Source organism: Melospiza melodia, chromosome 4, assembly GCF_035770615.1.
Source record: "Melospiza melodia melodia isolate bMelMel2 chromosome 4, bMelMel2.pri, whole genome shotgun sequence".
NCBI classification, from domain to species: domain Eukaryota; kingdom Metazoa; phylum Chordata; class Aves; order Passeriformes; family Passerellidae; genus Melospiza; species Melospiza melodia.
Window position 1 is genome coordinate 50,097,021 of NC_086197.1, and position 18,046 is coordinate 50,115,066.

The 18,046-nt window shown below is 40.9% G+C and overlaps 1 protein-coding gene across 1 annotated transcript; it reads right to left on the reverse strand.

Moving 5' to 3' along the window:
- Positions 1 to 9,863: 9,863 nt before the first annotated feature.
- On the reverse strand, positions 9,864 to 16,259 carry LOC134417273 (uncharacterized). The gene is made up of 2 exons (XM_063154318.1): positions 13,703 to 16,259; positions 9,864 to 13,129 (listed from the first exon to the last, which is right to left on the reverse strand). Exon 1 carries the CDS (start codon positions 16,257 to 16,259, stop codon positions 15,060 to 15,062), a length of 1,200 nt encoding a protein of 399 aa, XP_063010388.1. The 3' UTR covers positions 9,864 to 13,129; positions 13,703 to 15,059.
- Between the last annotated feature and the right edge of the window lie 1,787 nt (positions 16,260 to 18,046).

Here is an 18,046-nt window from a genome sequence, read left to right on the forward strand (position 1 = left end):
TGTTATTTGTGACTCTTTTGTATTACTGGATTTTGTATTACTTTGTATTATTTTGTATATTGGATTTTGTCACAGAAAGTTGGATTAAATTGCATGTATCTGGGTTTGAGGGAAACAGAGTATTCTTTAGCCAATGGCATGTAGTCTTTTATCAAATAGTGATTGTCTTAACGGACTGGACACCTAAAACCCAGTAATACCTGCTAGTTCCAATTCCATTTTTAGGCTCAACAAACTGAATGGTAAACCTGCACCAGTAGGGCGGGACATTTAATTGGACTTTCTCCTTTTAGAGAAAAGCTAATGAAAAAGTTTCACCAGAATCAGAGCAGGCTGTAAAACAAGAAGAGAGTCATGAAAAGAGGCCAATCCTATCCTCTTAGTATTGCTAGTTCTGATTGGACAAGAATGAAATGTGTCAACTCTGTGTTCCTGGGTGTCACATCAGTAACAGATACTTCAGCTGCAGTACTTCTGTCCTAAAGCTAAGAACAGAATCCAAAGAATTGCGATTCCATGGTCACAATTCACCCTATGGTGCTGACAGGGGAAAAAGGAGTGGAAGGTGCACAGGTAAATTAACTTGAATGGCCTATCTAAATCAGAGGCCACTGATTTCCTGAAGGCTTCAACAGGTCAGTTGCCTATGTTTTTCTTGGAATTCTTTTAATCTTTGGTCATGTTTTTCTTGGGATTCTATTACCGTTTCCCCATTAGTTCAGCCTCTGCTCTCAAGCCTTTGCTGACATTTCAAGTATCCTGATAGCCTGGAAATGTGTTGTCTTTATTGATCATGTTGATCATTGATCATTCCCTTCCAAGGGTTGTTTGCCTCAAGTCTCATTTTTGCTGGTTTTCTGCTAGTTCATCAACAGAGGGCAGCAGGTGTTTTGTAAGAGCAAGTACACAATCCTATAACTTGCTTTTCTTTTGATTTGGCCTGTCTAGAAAATGGAATGACTGAATATCTCTGACAAGATTTTCTCTCTCCGTTATGTTTCACTGGAAGGGCAGATGCAAATCGTCCACCTAAACTCTTGGCACGGAAGAAACTAGTGGTTTGCTGTTGCGTATAGGTAGAACTTTGCAAAAGGAAGGCCTTGTAAAACCATGGCCAAGGCCTGTTACTTTGGCTAAGTAGAAAAGGAGTATGGGGAAGCGATGCAGCTGAATTAGAGGTAGATCAACAAGTTCTAGACTTAGAGGTAGATCAACAGGTTCTAGAAAACGCCTGTTCACAGCGTGGTATGTGGTGGTTGGTTCAATGATGTTTGTTATGGCTTAAAGCTATGTAACTGATAAAGGCCTGAGTGCTTCAAAAGCCTGATTTTTGCAATAAAGCGGCTTGCCTTTGCACTCGCCTGGGAACTCTGTGTCACTATGGACCCTCACTCCCAGTTTGCCAAGGAGATGATTGTTGTGTTTGTACAAGTTGGACTGTTCCATTTCCCCTTTTCATGTAATGGTTCTGTCCTGGTTCTCTCCTCCCTCCCTTGTGCTGCCAGTTATCCCCACTCCTCCCCAGATGCCTTGGAGACTAATTATCCTTTCTCAAATCCCTCTCCAGTGCCCTGTCCATCACTCGGCGCTCCCACCCTTCTCTCTAGAAACTTCCAGCTAGAGCATTGAGTGATTGGTTCAGGGGCCTCACCCTCAAGTTATCCTCATTGTTGTTCTCCCTAAGTCAATCTTTTGTATACCACTCCCTTCTAAAACTCTATTCGCCAGAGGACCGACTCCTCCCCTGTCTCCCTCTCTCCTTATAAGCTGCTGCAACCTCCCTGACTTTCTCTTCAGCTATTGGTTCCCCTGAGAGCCAATAAACTGTGATTCACTACAGCTGGAGCATGCTCTCTTTTTCTGCTGACTGTAGCCACAAGCCAAGCCACATCCTACGACAAGGTAGCGCTGCTGTCGTAGCACAGGGCATTTGCCTTAGGTGCTGTCCCGAACCACGGAGATTGGATTAGTGCGCCCCTGCTGCTGGCAGAGCTGGATAGCTAGCCCAGACGTCCAAGAAGGACAATCCTTCTCCAGCTTGACCGCTTCAAATGATCAGTAGGAATGTTGCAGAGTTGCTGTGTGCATATTACCGGAATGGCAGAGAGTGAAGCAGTGAACATTTCTGGGGTTTAGTACAATGCTGCTGCATTGGTGCCAGTTTAGTCAGTTTTCCATCAGTGGCCTTTCTGTCTGGAAGTACACTGCCCAGAGTCTTTCTAGCATTTGATGTCATTTCCTTCCTGTTGTTTTCATACCTTCCTTCAGTTGAAAGGATGATACAATCTTTACATTTTGAAGATCCCTGTTAGGAAACACTGCCAGGGGAGTCATCACTGCCTTTCTTTTGCCTCATTTGTAATTTTCATAGACTCATTTCAAATTTCTGCAAATGTCAGTAATACCGAGACCATTAACAGGGTTGACACTCGCAGCTGCTTTCCTCTTTCATACTGCTTCATACTGTATGTGATTTAATGGCCTCGTTTCGTCATCTGCATTTTGCTGTAGTTTGCTAAAACCTGGCATGCACTGCCAACTCACAATTGGGTGTTGGCATTTCAAGGACTTTGATAAGTTCCTTTCTGAGATTGCCATGCACTGGACTTTTACATTCACAAAGACTTCATCTTCCATTGGTCGTATTTCAGTATTTAATACTCTTTTCTGGAATGTAGGCAATATAGCAGGAAGTACTAAATTCCCTGCAAACCCTGTCTTCCCAAAGGACCATTTTAAGAGGTTTCTTTTATCCTCTGACTAATCTGGCTGTAATTAGATGGAGAATTTGGTACCTTAAATGAACCTCTTAGAAGGGATCTCATCAGAGGCAATATCTCAGGCTTTCTTGAAATGCTCACTCCTTTGGATCCTAATTCCATTTGGAGTGCACTGATGATTTTTTTTTACTGAAGCCATTCAACAATGCCTCTTGTCTTATAAAATGTGATATGCGTGACAAAGATGGATCCCCATGAAAGGTTATGCACATATCACAGTTCAGCGTAAGAATGGTGGCTCCCTCCTGCACTTCCATTTGTAACTGAGTTGATATTCCAAAGCTAAATATTCCAAGCCTGTGTACACAAAAGGAACTCTAGGCCTTTTGCAAGAACTACCCCTAGGAGGATTTGTGTTAATTTTGATTTCGACGGTGTTAGCTCTGTTGCAGAAAAAAAGGAGACTGTACTCTTCATGTGTACTTTCTTCTTGTGCTCTCATTCCCCCCCTCTCTGCTTTGCATGCCCTAGTTAATCTACCGGCATGACTCATTTGGCATCATCTCATAGTGAAAATTCTGCATAGTTTCATGTACTTGCAAATGCCAGTTGCCAAGGAGCCTATCTAACCATTCAAGGGGCAAAGAACTGTAGGGCTGGACAAGTTCAGGTGCTGAAACTCTAAGTGGTTAAGTCATGCCATATCAAAGTGACAGAGCAAATCAATTGATCTAGGACTTTCAGCTGAACACCTCTGAGAATAGCAGCTTGTCAGCAATGACACAGCCACCTTCCTAGCTGTATTTCAGAAAGAGAAAAGGGACACCTTCAATGCTTAATATGTTTGGCCTGAGAAAACAGCAAGCAATGTACCACAAAATATTTCAGCCAGATAAAGTGTGGTTTTCTAGTGAGAATTTTGCACTTGTTCTTTCTTGTCTGTGCCTTTACTTTTCACAGAAAACAGGGGGAGGGTTTAATTATTATTTTTCCTTTTGTTTTGTTTTGTTGGCCTTCTTCTTTCCATCTGCAATTAACAATTTTGCCTTTCTTTACTGGCTTCTCTTTCTTTACCTATAGAGGTTTGCATGAGGTCCTCCAACCTTGTCATAAACATTCTCATACTGTGGAAAAAAGTAGAAGATACATCTAAATGGATAAAACAAACTCACAAAAATAGAGGTTTTTTACAGTCTTCTGTGAGAACATTAAGACACAAGATATCTTTGAACTGTTTTATGCTGTATTGATTTACCTTTTAGTCCACTCATTAAAGAGTTTAGCCTTTAGTACATAGCCTTTGAAAACATCCAGCCCAATATTTTGGCTAATTTTGTTTTATTTCTAGCAAGGACTTTGTTTCTTAAGGAATAGTCCAGAGCAAGAGCATCCATGGCAGAGTTATGCTGCCATAATAAAAGGCGTCGTAAAAGCTGGTACAGTTTGTGCTGGTAATACGTCTAGACATGAAAGGTTTTAGATTGTTTTGACTTTCAAATGTAATCATTATTTGAAATAGTTAAGAGTTGGGTGTTGCCCCCCAAATACTTCTCCCTGAAATATTACTCAGGGTTTACACATAAAAGTCCACCCTGTAAAAAAAATTGCCGGATACTCTGCAGTAAGTGCAGCTTAGTAGCTAGAGATGATAATGTGGGTTAAATAACATTGCTTCTGCAGTGATGGAAACTCTGTCTACGCAGACATACTCAACAAAGGTTACAATGGCTTAGCTCCTGTGCTCAAGTTAACGTGCATTTTACAACTTCCCAAGAAGGTGAATTCAACCTCCTTCATTGCTCTCTGCTGGAGTCCCAAGAGAATTTCAGTCTGCTTTGTCATTTACAGCTGTCATTTTGTCATTTACAGCTGTCACTGCTTAGCTCTTGAACATGAGACTCCCTCATGACTGATGAAAGTTGTCTAGTTAAGAGTGGCTGAAAGACATGGTATTGCTCTAGAAGGAGATGAGAAGGTTTCTGCAGTCTTTGTCATCTCTACTGCTTGTGATTTCTAGACAAAACCCGTGGGAAGTTTTCTGAAGGCAGTCCAGAAGCTGGCAATATGGACAGCTTACAGCCGAACACTTGCTGCAGTGCAACCATGGTGACACCAGAAAGGACTTCAAAAATTAAAAAAGGCAAACAAAGCAGTTGGAAGGAGAAGAACACTACCATTATTCCATTTTTCTAATCTATCCTTCTTTAAATCATAATTTTCATACAGTTTCAGGGCTTGTGTTGGTATCCCTCAAAAGGAATTTGAGATAGAGTAAGCGTTTAATGGAGTAGAAGTGAGAAACGCAGGCCACGTTGCCTTTTTTGCCATCAAATACCGGCTATGCTAGAGCTACCCTTTGCTTAAGGTTCTTAGATCACACTAAGAATTTTATTCATGATTGAGTAAATTTTACTGTCACTCAGAATTTTACTGTCATGCTTGGCATTGAAACCTTTCAAGGAAAGCTCTGAATAACAATGCTTGTGTAAAAATAGTATTTTATCTGCTGTATTTGTGTGAAGCAGGTAAGCCTTTTGCTGTCAGCAGTGTTTCTTAAACTTTCATGTCATATCCCTCTTCATATCCATGTTGTGTTTTAGGGTTATTAATCTACTTCAGAATCAGCACATAGAATAAGACTACATTATCTTTTTGAAAGTTCATGTCATTTGACCTACATAAAGCAAATAATTCATTAATTGCAAGTCCCCAGCTAGCATCTTTTATGCATGTTCTAACCTTCTAAAGAAGTAACAAAAGCACTCTCCAATACTTTACCTACTTAAGCACACAAAATGCTTCCCTCCTTTGCAGTTGGCATCTCTAAAATGAACCATGTCTGCAGAATCTTAATGTGCACCATATTTAGCCAAGTAATTCAAAACAAACATAAAGCAGTCCCTTCAATTAAGAAATAGTTTTAAATTGTTTTTGAATATACAAAACATACCCTTACCATATGCATTGCATGCAGATTTAATGGTCGTGAAAGCAAACCCTATGTTTCTGTTCAGATAGTACAGCTTTCCACAGTTTTCCACAATTGTTCTTGGCACAATTTTCTAACACGACTGTGAGCACACTCAAAGGTACTTCTAAGGTACTGTAGTAAGCAGAAAAAGAGGAGAGGTTGTGCCTTATTTCTGGCTTCCTTTGGTTTTCTTTTTGGTTTTCTTCCTCTTGCTCTTTTTCATGTCACCTTTCTAAATATTGTGATTTAGATTTGCAGTATACGAAGCCATGTTTTTCATCTGGAATTCTTGTAAATTCTGAAAGGAACCCAACCAGTAAATATGCATCTTTTTATGATTTGCTAGCAGCTACATGTAAAATCTTCCTGCTGCTCTAAAATGCTTTTATTTGATATGCATTTTTATCACCATTCAAATGAAAAGAGAACGGTTCCTCTATTCACTGCTTTTCTACTGGATTTAGTTCAATGCATGCAAATTGACCAAGACACATGCTACAAGGGTCTTGTAAAGGTTTAAAGTTTCTCTTCCTTTCTGGCAGTCTGTCTTCACAGCAAGACTTGATGAGGTATTACGCTAGTATTTATTTGACAGAAAGTGATAGCAAAGCAAGAAAAATGGAGCAGCAAAAGAAGATAGCAGCCAAAGGTACATTATCCCCTCTGTTATTTATCGTTGTCAAAACAATTATTTTCTCACCATGTTACATAAAATACCTTAGTAGAGCTAAAGACTAAAAAAATGCCACTGTGTTCTGGATTCAGTAAAAGCAAAGCTGTCTGTGGGCAGAAGTGCCCAGCGTGATGCTGGGAACTCCTAGCTGGTTTCAGTAAGCTGCCTGGAGAACTGCATTTTTCAGTGGGCTTTACTTGCATGTCTGTAAGGTGGGGAGTTTATGTGCGGCCTTGAGCCCTGAGAGTGTGTGTTGGGCACAGACACCCATCGTGTAGCTCTCTGACCAGCCACAGCACACTGAGGCATGATGGATTATTCCCAGAGTTCACATGGTAGAAAGGTTTTCTGCCCCCATGTCCATTTTCTTGCTTAGACCCATTCTGTATGTTACAATGGTACCTTGAATTCATCAAGTGCTATTGACACAATGGCCAGTGATCTTGGATTCTTAAGCTTCTCGTGTTTGATATGTTTCCTGCTTCAGTAAATAGCAAAACTTCCAAGGACTGCAACAACAAGAAGATTGCTACCGTATTTCAAATGTTTGAGTAATAAAATGGTGATTCTTGCAATAATTGCAATGGTAATTTCAGGTACTGAAACAACAGCTCTGCTCAGGGCAATTCTGAAATTGACTTTAGCTGTTTTCCATATGTCTCTGGTGAACTGAGACCCTTCTAGATTTCAAGGCAAGGCCTTTGACAGCAGCCTCAAAAAGGCTCAGGCTGCTGGATGAAAAGGTGAAAAAACTGGGGTAAATGGGGGGAAATTTCACTTCTGGTTTATGTCATGATCAACAATCATTAGTTTAATGAGGTACTAGCATAGTCTTTCACTCTCCCAGATCCCCAAAAGCTTAAACCATCCAGCAGCTTCTTCCTTGCAACAAGTGCCACAGTCAAAAGCCAGGCCTGGCCGTCACCTTCTCCTCGCAGTCTACAAACTCTGCCAAACCTACTGTTTATTCTCATTTTCCTTCTCAGCTACATGGACAAGAACATCCTCCTCCATGTCGCTGAGTCCTTAGTGAAACCACACAGTGGTTCACCTTCAAACAGCTCAGTGTGCCAGGACAGAAAGCTTCCACTGACCTGTCCCCTTGCCTTTTCCTTGCAGCCTTTTATTTTCAGAGCATGCACCGAGGCATTGCACTTTGCTTCTCAGCTGAGTGCATTGCCATATTGCTGGAGTCCCACGCATCCATCTCCTTCTTGCACAAACTGCTTCTGTTGAAACATGCTCATGTGATGTACTTTCCTGCTCAGCTATTCACACCGTCACATTCTGTGTCCTGCTTGCAGCCTAAATCTAAATGGAGAAGTTTCTGGCTATATCTCACACACACAGATGTGCCTGGATGAAAAGGTTGCTTGGACCTTGCCACTTACGTTCAAATACATTCATTCACACACACACAGACACACACAGACACACAGACACACACACACACACACACACACACACACACACAAAAGAGCTATGTGCTTTCTTGCTTTCTTTCTTTCTTATCTGCATTCACCTATTTCCCACTTTGACCTCTCTACCACTTTGCTCTTGGCCTTGCTGTGCATGGACATTTCCTGTTAAAATACCCATTGTATTGCCTATACCTCCCCCACATTGCCTTGCCTTTCCTACCCAACCTTGCATTTCCTTGTCATTGCTGACCATTCCTTTCCTTTCCTTTGCCTTCCTGACTCATGCATGTCCTTCCGTTGCCCTTCATACCAACCCAGTGCCTTGCATTGACTTGCTCACCTATCCTTCTTTTCCTTCCCAGTTGTCCAGCTCCAATCTTTCATTTCCTTCTCCTTCTAGGACTCTTATTGCCTTGCCTCCCTCTCTTTTGTGTTGCCTGGCAAAGCCGCCACTTGTCTTGCCTTGCCCTTGAACCCCCTGCTCACCTGTCCCCCACCTGGAATTCACCACCTCTCTTTTTGTGGAATTTTATCAACTTGCATTGCCTTGCCTGCTTCTCCTAGGATTCTCCAAGCTTCTACTGGCTTTTTTTCTCAAGGCCCCAGTGTTTCAAGAGCATGTGAGAGGAAGCCTGGAGGAGGTCACGTGCAAGCGCACCTATCTGTCCTGATAGCTTTCTTCTGACATCTATCCATACATGTCTTGAATTTTGACACAAAATTCATCTTTCACCCTTGGGCTACAGGAGCAGAATGGCAGTTCTTTTGCATACAAAGGAAAGCAGGCAACCCAAGTGTCTTAGGTGCAGATTAGAGATGGCCCATACAAGATCAAGGCTGGACAGAGTGGTCTGTCCTGGCCGCTTTTGTGTACCAGCAATCTTTGAATGGACCTGCCACTTGCCTTTCTTTGGCAACCCAACAGTTTCCTTGCCTTGCCCTGATGATTCTCCATTGCTTTGCATTCCTTTGCATGCCCATGCCCCACATTTGACCTGCCTACAGTTTTCCTACAGGGCTCTGCCTTGCCTAGCCTTTCCTGTTACCATGACTTCCTATGCCCAGACTTGCCTCTAACTTCTGGGACTTCTCTCATCTCCCATTCCATTGGCTTCCCCTCACAGCTTCATCCTTGCCAACCTCTCCCTTGACTCGCCTACAATTGCCTACACTTGCTTTGCATTGCCTTACCTGCATGGAAGGCAAGGCAAAGAGTGGTAGGCAAGGCAAAGCAAAGCCAGGAAGTTATTTGTAGGGCTAGGCAAGGCAGACATAGGCAAACATGCAAAGCAAGGTTAGGCTAGGAAAACTAGGCATGGTACTAGAGGCAAGGCAAAGCCAAGTGACTTGAAGTGCTTTTCCCAGGGAAGTAAAAGATATGGTGGCAATGTTGGTAGGGGAGCTGAAAAGGTACCATGGGGAGGTACAGTCCAGCAAGTCATTTCTGTCCTGGCTCCTTGTGTTTCAGGTACATTACATTTGACTTAACATACAAGCAAGAAAACTGAAACATAACTAAAGTACACCTCCAGCTATTTACAGAGATCCTGGTGCTCCTTTCTGTATGTTGAACAGGTCTGAAGTTCCCATGCTACTGCGTTTACTCCTTTGAATGGAGGAATGAATAAAGGCAGTTTTTTCCTGACATGAGTGCTGATGAAAGGTTGACTAATAACTTTCTTTAGCAGTTCTGCAAAGAGCCTTCCTGGGACACAAGAAGAGAGAAACCATGACACATTTTCAAGATGAAGGCAGTTTGTTTAACCACAAAAATATATTCTCCCTATTAAACAGAGAAATATTTTAAATACATGTGTGCATACATATGTGCAAAGAATGGTGAAATATTTGAGAAATGCCTTGTTCTGGTCGTAATGTCTCTATAAGGGGATAAACATATAAAGACAGTGCCAAAAGGATAATACGATGATGAAATAGTTCCTAAGAGGAGGAGGAACAACAAATCCAACACAGCTGTGTGCATGTTATGGACCTGGCAGGGCTGATTCCTCGACAGACCACCAAGACTGCCATCAGCACACTATATACTGCCACGAACAGGGACGGGACACCCGAAATCAGTGCCGTGAGCTGTTTATTTCAAACATCAGTCTCAGTACATTGTTAGGACAACGGAGGCAACAGATGTGAACAGCTCGCTGATTCAAATGGAATGCCCAGGAAATGTAACGCTACAGCATAGCATAAAGCCATCTCAGTCCAAGTTTCAGCCAATCACACATAGAGAAACAACAAATTGACAATAATTCTATCCAATCATATGAAGCACACGTAACTGTAGTTAACACAATAGAGACTTATTCTTTAACACAATGGCTTGTTTATGAGAGACAAAGCACAGAAACTCATTCATATTAACCTTCTACAGATATACATTAAATAAACTTGTTGCAACCTCAAAGGGCAAATCACAGAGGCTTATTCTATTTCACACATCTGCCCTACAGCTTAGAAAACTTTTTCTGCTGCATTAGCACTGTTCACAAATCTGCTGTCTGAGGCCTGTCTTTTTTATAATTTTCTCAAAACCCTCTAATTTTATGGATCCAAACAACTCCCCCTCTCTCTTGTCAGGTCAAAATGCTTTAGGAAAAACACTGGAAGATGATTTGACATAATGAGTGGATAAAATTGAAAAGCTTTTAGAAAAAGAAGAAAAAAATTGGGAAAATTCTGTTAGCACTGTGCGGTTGGACTCTGATAAAAGGCCTTCCTTCTTTGCTTGTGGTAAACCGGGTCACCTTAAAAAGGATTGCTGTGTGACAACATTTCCACCAAATCAATTTTCTATCTGCCCTTGATGCTGAAAAGGGATTATCATGTGAAAACATTCCAACCAAAACAGTCAAAGTTGCGGGGGACAGGATAGGTATAAGTCCAATTGTGTCAGGAACCCACGCCTTAAAAAAGGAACCCACTAGGCCGCGGCAAAATATCCAAATATGGATAACATTGTAACCAGAGCAGTGAAGAGATTTTTGCTTTTATTTCCAGCACATCAGTCTCAAAATACAAAATGGAGACATGACAGCTCACTGATCCACACCAAAAAAAAGTCTCCTCCAGCAGCGCTGGTACAGAAATACATAAAATCATCTCAGACCAGAATTCAGCCAATCAGACACAGAAAACACGCATTGACAAGCATTCTATCCAATCCCACAAAGCACACGCAATGATAGTTAAAACAAAGACTAGTTCATAAGAGACAAAGAACAAAGTCCTATTCATGCTAACCTTCTAAAGATATACATTAAATAACCTTGTTGCCATCCTAAAGCCAATTCTACAGAAGCCTATTGTTATTTGTCACGTCTACTGCTTGGGAAACTTTTCTGCTTGCATGGGAAACTTTTCTGCAATGCTAACAAAACTCCAATCTAAGGCCTACATACTTTTTTTAACCATTTCTTAAAAATCCTCTAACCTTATGGATTCCAACATTTCCCCCTCTCTGTTTGACCCAGAAGCTTTCATTTTCTTGTCGCTTGCTACTTGCGTTTCATAGCTCTATTGCAAAATTTCTGCTTATTATCTGTTGAAGACCTATTTTTACTGAACTGAAGCATTGCTATATTACGGCACAGCAACTTCATGCTGTGAAGACTCAATCCCTGAAAGAGAGATATGAATCACGTTTGGCAACAGTCACAAGTTATCGTTCCAAAAACTCTGGTCGATTCCAAGGCCTTAATTCAAAACCTTCGTTCATGTCAATACCTTCATCTACCGCTTTTGTGAGATTTCGTACACTCTCCGTGCTTCTACTTCCTACTTCTCCTGCTTGAATGACAAAAACTTCTCGGACTGTTTTGTTCATCATTCGCCGAACACAACAGAGTATGCAAGGTACCACTATCAATATCAGTATTAGAACACCTAATACGTAAAGACCTATCTTGCAAAGTTGCCTTAGCCAAGGTGCAAAACTCCAATTTTGAAACAAATCATCCAGCCAGGAACCTCCATCTTCTTTAATTTGGGCTGTCAGATCCTTTAATTTTTGAATGCTTTTGTGAATGGATTCAGAATGATCAGACAAATTCATACAACACAATCCTTCAAATTCCTCACAACCATGTCCTTGTGCCAGTAAAAGAAAATCAATGGCTGCTCTGTTTTGAAGAGTAGCATGTCTAATACTATCAACATCGGTCAACATATCACTGATTGCAGAGGATGTGGCATTAGCTTGTTTGCTCAGCCAACATCCAACTCGATCTAATTGTCTCAATGCCACAGCTGACGCCAATTGGGGTAGAAATATGCCTGCTGAAACCCTTCTGGCGGCATTCCAAGGCATAAAATCACTCTGACAGTTCTCATCATAATGAGGAACAGCTCTTCTTTTCCTTTGTTTCTTTTTCATCACTGCTTTGGCAGTGGGGGCAATTATGGTGAGCATACCAATGCTACAAGGGCCACCTTCAAGGTGGGCTGGAATGCCTTGCCAAGCTCTGTCTCCGCAAATGAACCAATACCTTTTTGGCAATTGCCATGGATATTGATCCGTCTCTGGAACCACATCCCAACTGTTTGAAACATTACACCAAAACCTCAAATTTTTATATGCAAAATAATGAGGAGTAACACTGAACTTTGGGGGATCACCTTTTCGCCAGGCACGAGTCATGAAAGTAAAACAAAAATCCATGGTCAAAGAACCAAGGATTTCCAATTCTTGAGATTCAGATGCTGCCCTAAGGAGTTTTTTGGACCAAATGTTCCAATTGAAGGAAGGACTGTTTCCATTGTCAATTCCACCTGGTTTATCAGTAGATTTGGTTTTTTGACCAAAGGAAACTCTTTCACTGGCACACCAACCAGACAGGTTGAAAAAGGCTTTTCTGGTTCCGAATTAGACAGACATATAGTATCCGATCCGGCAGCCTTGGCTAAGGTCACCCAAACATTCGTTTTTCGTTGATCCACAGGCAAATCTGCACGACAAAAAACAATTAAAATCAAACAATCAAACAAGTATACCATTTGATTCTGCCCCATCTCTTTCAAGAACTAAGTTTTGGCAGAATTCTTTCTAAACAAAAACAACAACCTAAATTTTCAGCCAAAAATTAGCTTTGTTAAACAAACATTCAGCATTCAATTCGTATACTCATAAATAACATTGGCACAAAATCAGAGTTCATGGGTTCCACCGATGCACAAAGAACGTCAGGCACAAGAGGCGTCAGGCGAGACCCGGGATCCTTCCATTCGGTCCACGTCTGCGTACTCGCTTCCTCAGTTCTAGGCTCGACAACAGGTTCTGAAGTGCGATACGGTTTGACGTTTTTGGCAGGAACCCATTTAATTCCAACACCTGTGGAGACAAAAGCATACCCTTTCCCCAAATTATTAATCAAAATGGACCTTCACTTGAACTGTTTAAAAAATTAAAAACGTACAGAGCCTTGCTCAGTCTCATCTGTGGGGTGATCTCCATTCCCCCTCTCTGTTGATCTAATATGCATTTTAGGGTTTGATGTGTTCTTTCAATGATTGCTTGGCTTGTGGAAGAGTGGGGAATGCAAAAAATGTGTCAAACATCCCCTTCATTTAAAAATGTGGCCAATTTTTGAGATATGTATGCGGGACCATTGTCAGTTTTTACTTCTTGGGGTATACCAAATGAAACAAAAGCTTGCAGGAAATGATGACAGGCATGGCTGCCAGTTTCACCTGTGTGAAGGGAAGCAAAAACTGCACCAGAGAATGTGTCTACGGAAACATGAATACCCTAATGTGAGAAACAAAGCATGGATTAGTTATATATTGCGAAGTTATAAAAAGACAGGAAAGCCAACGATGTAAAGTTTCATTACTAACATCCTTTAAAATTGAACCTTCTATTCATTAAATTAAATTAAAAGATTGAGGGAAAAAGCTGAAATACTCGAACCACAGTCGGAGTCCAGTGATGAGGTTGTCTTCTTTGAAGAGTTGATGGTCTTCTTTGAAGAGATGATGTCTCAGTCTTGAATCTTTGTTGCATCCTTGGAATTTAGTTGTAGAAATGTCAAGTCCAGCACTTTTGGATTTCAGTCCCAACACCAGCACAGGTTTGCTGCATCTCTGTCTGTGTTGAGGCTGTGATGAGCAGATCATCCATGTAGTAGTAGAATCTTGAATCCTGGAAAATTCTGTGAACTGAGGACAAAACTTGTACAACAAGACATTAGCAGTTCATATATATCATGACAATCACATCCTATGACACGTAAAAAGTCACTTTGATTGAAATCTTTACAGATGACAATCCTTTTGTGACATGACCAGCCCAGTGGGAATATTCACCCATTGCCAGTGGGTACCACAAGTTGTGTCTGAGCGCAGTGGAACGCGCTGTTTTTGAAGTTTAATGACAGTGGGTTGCCATTGATATCAAATAGTGAGTGACAGAATTTAGCAAGATGCCTTCCTTTTCGGCATCGAGGGCAAATAGAAATTTGATTTGATGTCCCACAACAATCCTTTTTAAGGTGCCCTAGTTTACCACAACCAAAGCAGACAGGCTTTTTGTTAGAGTCCACTTGTACAGCATTAACAGAATTTTCCCAATGTTTTTCTTGTTTTTCTAAAAGCTTTTCAATTTTATCCATTCATTGTGTCAAATTATGTTCCAGTGTTTTTTCCAAAGCATTGACCTGTGAATTTGCAGCATTTTGTGAACCCCTAAGTCTACTGCAAGCTGTTAGCATCTGTGTAATTGTTGGAGGCTGATCAGGCAAAGCTAAAATAATTTTTCTACATTCATTATTAGCATTTACAGAAGCAAGATTTTGAATGATATAAGAGTGGGCTTGTTCATCTGGACATTGCCTTTCAACCGCTTGAGTTAATCTATCCAAAAAAGAGCCATAAGATTCAGTTTCACCTTGTTTGATCAGTGGATAAGAGCTTAAATGTGAGCCCGAAGGCTCAAGTGAAAGCAAGGCCTTTCTAGCAGCATCTTTAATGTCTGTTAACACAGGCCGAGGCAGTTCAGCTGCTTGATTTTCAGGCCTATTGTAAGGTGAATCACCAGCTAATTGAGCAACATCTAGATTAGCATAATCAGTATTTGCATATCCTTCAACCAACTTGTTAAGTAGTTTTTTCCATTGTAATTCCCATAGTAGGTACTGTGAATTGGTTAAGATCAGAGAAGCCACATTCCTGCAATCAGCAGGAACTAAGTCATAAGAGTTAAAAGTATTTTTCAACACACTATTAAAATAGGGAGAAGAAAATCCACTCTCTTTCAAAGCCTGTCACAACTCCTTTATATCATGATGATCAAGTCTTTCATATTTTGGATTTCTGTCATTTCTTCCACATTTTACTGGTAAAGCAAGATATTGTTCCTTTAAATCCGAATCTTTTTCCAGTTTCTGATTAATGTATGACCAATCAGGTAAATTTAATGGAAAATCAAAATTCTCACTTCGATCAATGACAGGTTGACCTTTACTTCTAATCAATATATTTTCTGATTCTGAGAAATCACTAAATCCAAACCTTCCAGGCCCTCTGCCCAAATCCAAATTCCTGACAGGGACACTGTACTCTTGTCCAGGAGTTCTGCCAACTCGGCCAGCTCTGGGAATTTGGCCAACTCCTTGGCGAACTCTGGGAACTCGGCCATAAAAGGCAGGGGTGGACTCCCACAAACAACACGCCTCCTCTGAAGCCCGGCCCAAAGGGGCCAGGACAGAGGCGTGTTCCTCTCTTCGGGCAACAGTGCCATTTAACCTTGAGTTCAATACTTTACTACAAGTTTCACATTGTCTCCCTGCCAAGAAAAACTCAGCTTGGGAGTCCCCAGATCTAGGTTTTAAATTTACATGGTTTTGTTTTAAAATACAAGAATTAGGATCATGACATTTTAAAAACTCAACCCGTGTTTTTTCAGGTTTTTCAGAGTTATCCATCCTTTCAAAGGACTCCACCCTTAAAGCCAATTCTTCTTTCTCTGTACCTATAGATTGACCAACACCAGAACAACCATGTTTTTGCTTAACTAAAAAAGAGTTCCCCGGAACCACAATTTCCCGAGTGGAAGCAGCCACCTCAGCCTCCACCCCAGGCCCAACAGAATCCAATTCAGGTTTCAGTGTCCCTGCACAAACAATTTTAGGAAGTACAGTCACCTTTTCATTCCCATCTTTTACACATTTTGTCCCATCCCCCTTACAAGAGTCACATATTTTTACGTTAACAGAACAACGCAAAGAAAAGTCCAAAAGAGTCTCATTTTTTCCCAGAGAAAGAGAAGAAAGATTTTGTTCAACAGAGTTCAAAGCAATACTTTCAGCATTTGCAACAACACTTGTAACATTCTCTGATACACACACAGTCTCCGGTTTACTGGAATTTAATGAGACAGAACCAGAAGCTTTGTTTTCCGAGTCCAAGTTGATCTTATTATCAGTTTGTTTAAAACACTCCAACAGCACTCTACAAATCGGCATAAGCTCTCTTAAGCTTTCATCTTTTTTGAGAGAGACTAGATTATAGATTCTCCAGTTTATCTGATCCCAAAAATGAAAAGTAAAAGCAGACTGCAGATTTAAATCTTGCGTATTCGCCTTAACCCAGACAAGTAAGTTTTAAGCTCAGTTTTTGAGACTGCAGAACGAGCTTTCTCTTGTAACATTGTCTTTTTATACAGTCTCTTGTAACATCCAACTTTTGATAACTTTGTTCCCATTTTAGTTTTCTTGTTACCCAAGCCTCTCCTGAGAAAAGTTACTTACAATTTTCTTGGCTTCGGCGGGAGAGATGTTACAGTGTCCTCCTTGTTAACACTTGGGTCTCCGCGGCCGGGACATCCACGATTTTTTTCTTCTATTCTATGTCCTCGGACGGACGGGGCGCCAATATGCGGGGGACAGGATAGGTATAAGTCCAATTGTGTCAGGAACCCACGCCTTAAAAAAGGAACCCACTAGGCCGCGGCAAAATATCCAAATATGGATAACATTGTAACCAGACCAGTGAAGAGATTTTTGCTTTTATTTCCAGCACATCAGTCTCAAAATACAAAATGGAGACATGACAGCTCACTGATCCACACCAAAAAAAAGTCTCCTCCAGCAGCGCTGGTACAGAAATACATAAAATCATCTCAGACCAGAATTCAGCCAATCAGACACAGAAAACACGCATTGACAAGCATTCTATCCAATCCCACAAAGCACACGCAATGATAGTTAAAACAAAGACTAGTTCATAAGAGACAAAGAACAAAGTTCTATTCATGCTAACCTTCTAAAGATATACATTAAATAACCTTGTTGCCATCCTAAAGCCAATTCTACAGAAGCCTGTTGTTATTTGACACGTCTACTGCTTGGGAAACTTTTCTGCTTGCTTTGAAAACTTTTCTGCTTGCATGGGAAACTTTTCTGCAATGCTAGCAAAACTCCAATCTAAGGCCTACATACTTTTTTTAACCATTTCTTAAAAATCCTCTAACCTTATGGATTCCAACAAAAGTTGTCATGATGTATATGATTTGCTAATATCTTTTTGTACAAGTTTTGTCCTCAGTTCACAGAAGTTTCCAAGATTCCAGATTCTACACTACATGGATGATTTGCTCATCGCAGCTTCAACGCAGACAGAGATGGAGCGAACCCATGCTAGTGTTGGGACTGAAATCCAAAATGCTGGACTTGACATTTCTACGACAAAAATTCAAGGCTACAACAAAGATCCAAGGCTGAGACATCAGCTCTTCAAAGACGACAAGCTCATCGCTGCATTCCGGACATGCCTTTCTTTTTCGCAGTTTTAGGAGAGAAGATGCAACTTTGTGGTCTCATTTTTCAGTGGCACCCTTCGAAGCCAGATCCTTTGTTGATAATAGAGTAGATTTTTCCTCCCTACAGGTTTCCAAAGACTATTTTCACAATTTTAGAAATGGTTGCATACGTTGTAATTAAGGCCAGAACCAGATTGTTAACTTTAGCAGGCCAAGAATTTTCAGTTATCTATTTACCATTGAAAAAAGATTACCTCAATTGGGCAATGCAAAATTCTGATGATTTACAATATGCATTCTTGGGTTTCCCAGGTGTTTGTTCTGTTCACTACCCAGCTCACAAACTATTGCAGGCAAAATTGAGTTTCAGAGAAAAACCTAAATTAAGTGAAGAACCTTTACATGCTGTGACTCTCTTCACTGATGGCTCTGGGAAAAGTCACAAATCAGTCGTAACTTGGTTGAATCAAAAAACTAATGCTTGGGAGTCTG

Bases quoted from the DNA above. Each gene is read 5' to 3' on its own strand.
- LOC134417273 (XM_063154318.1), bottom strand. From the start codon at position 16,259: ATGCCGATTTGTAGAGTGCTGTTGGAGTGTTTTAAACAAACTGATAAT.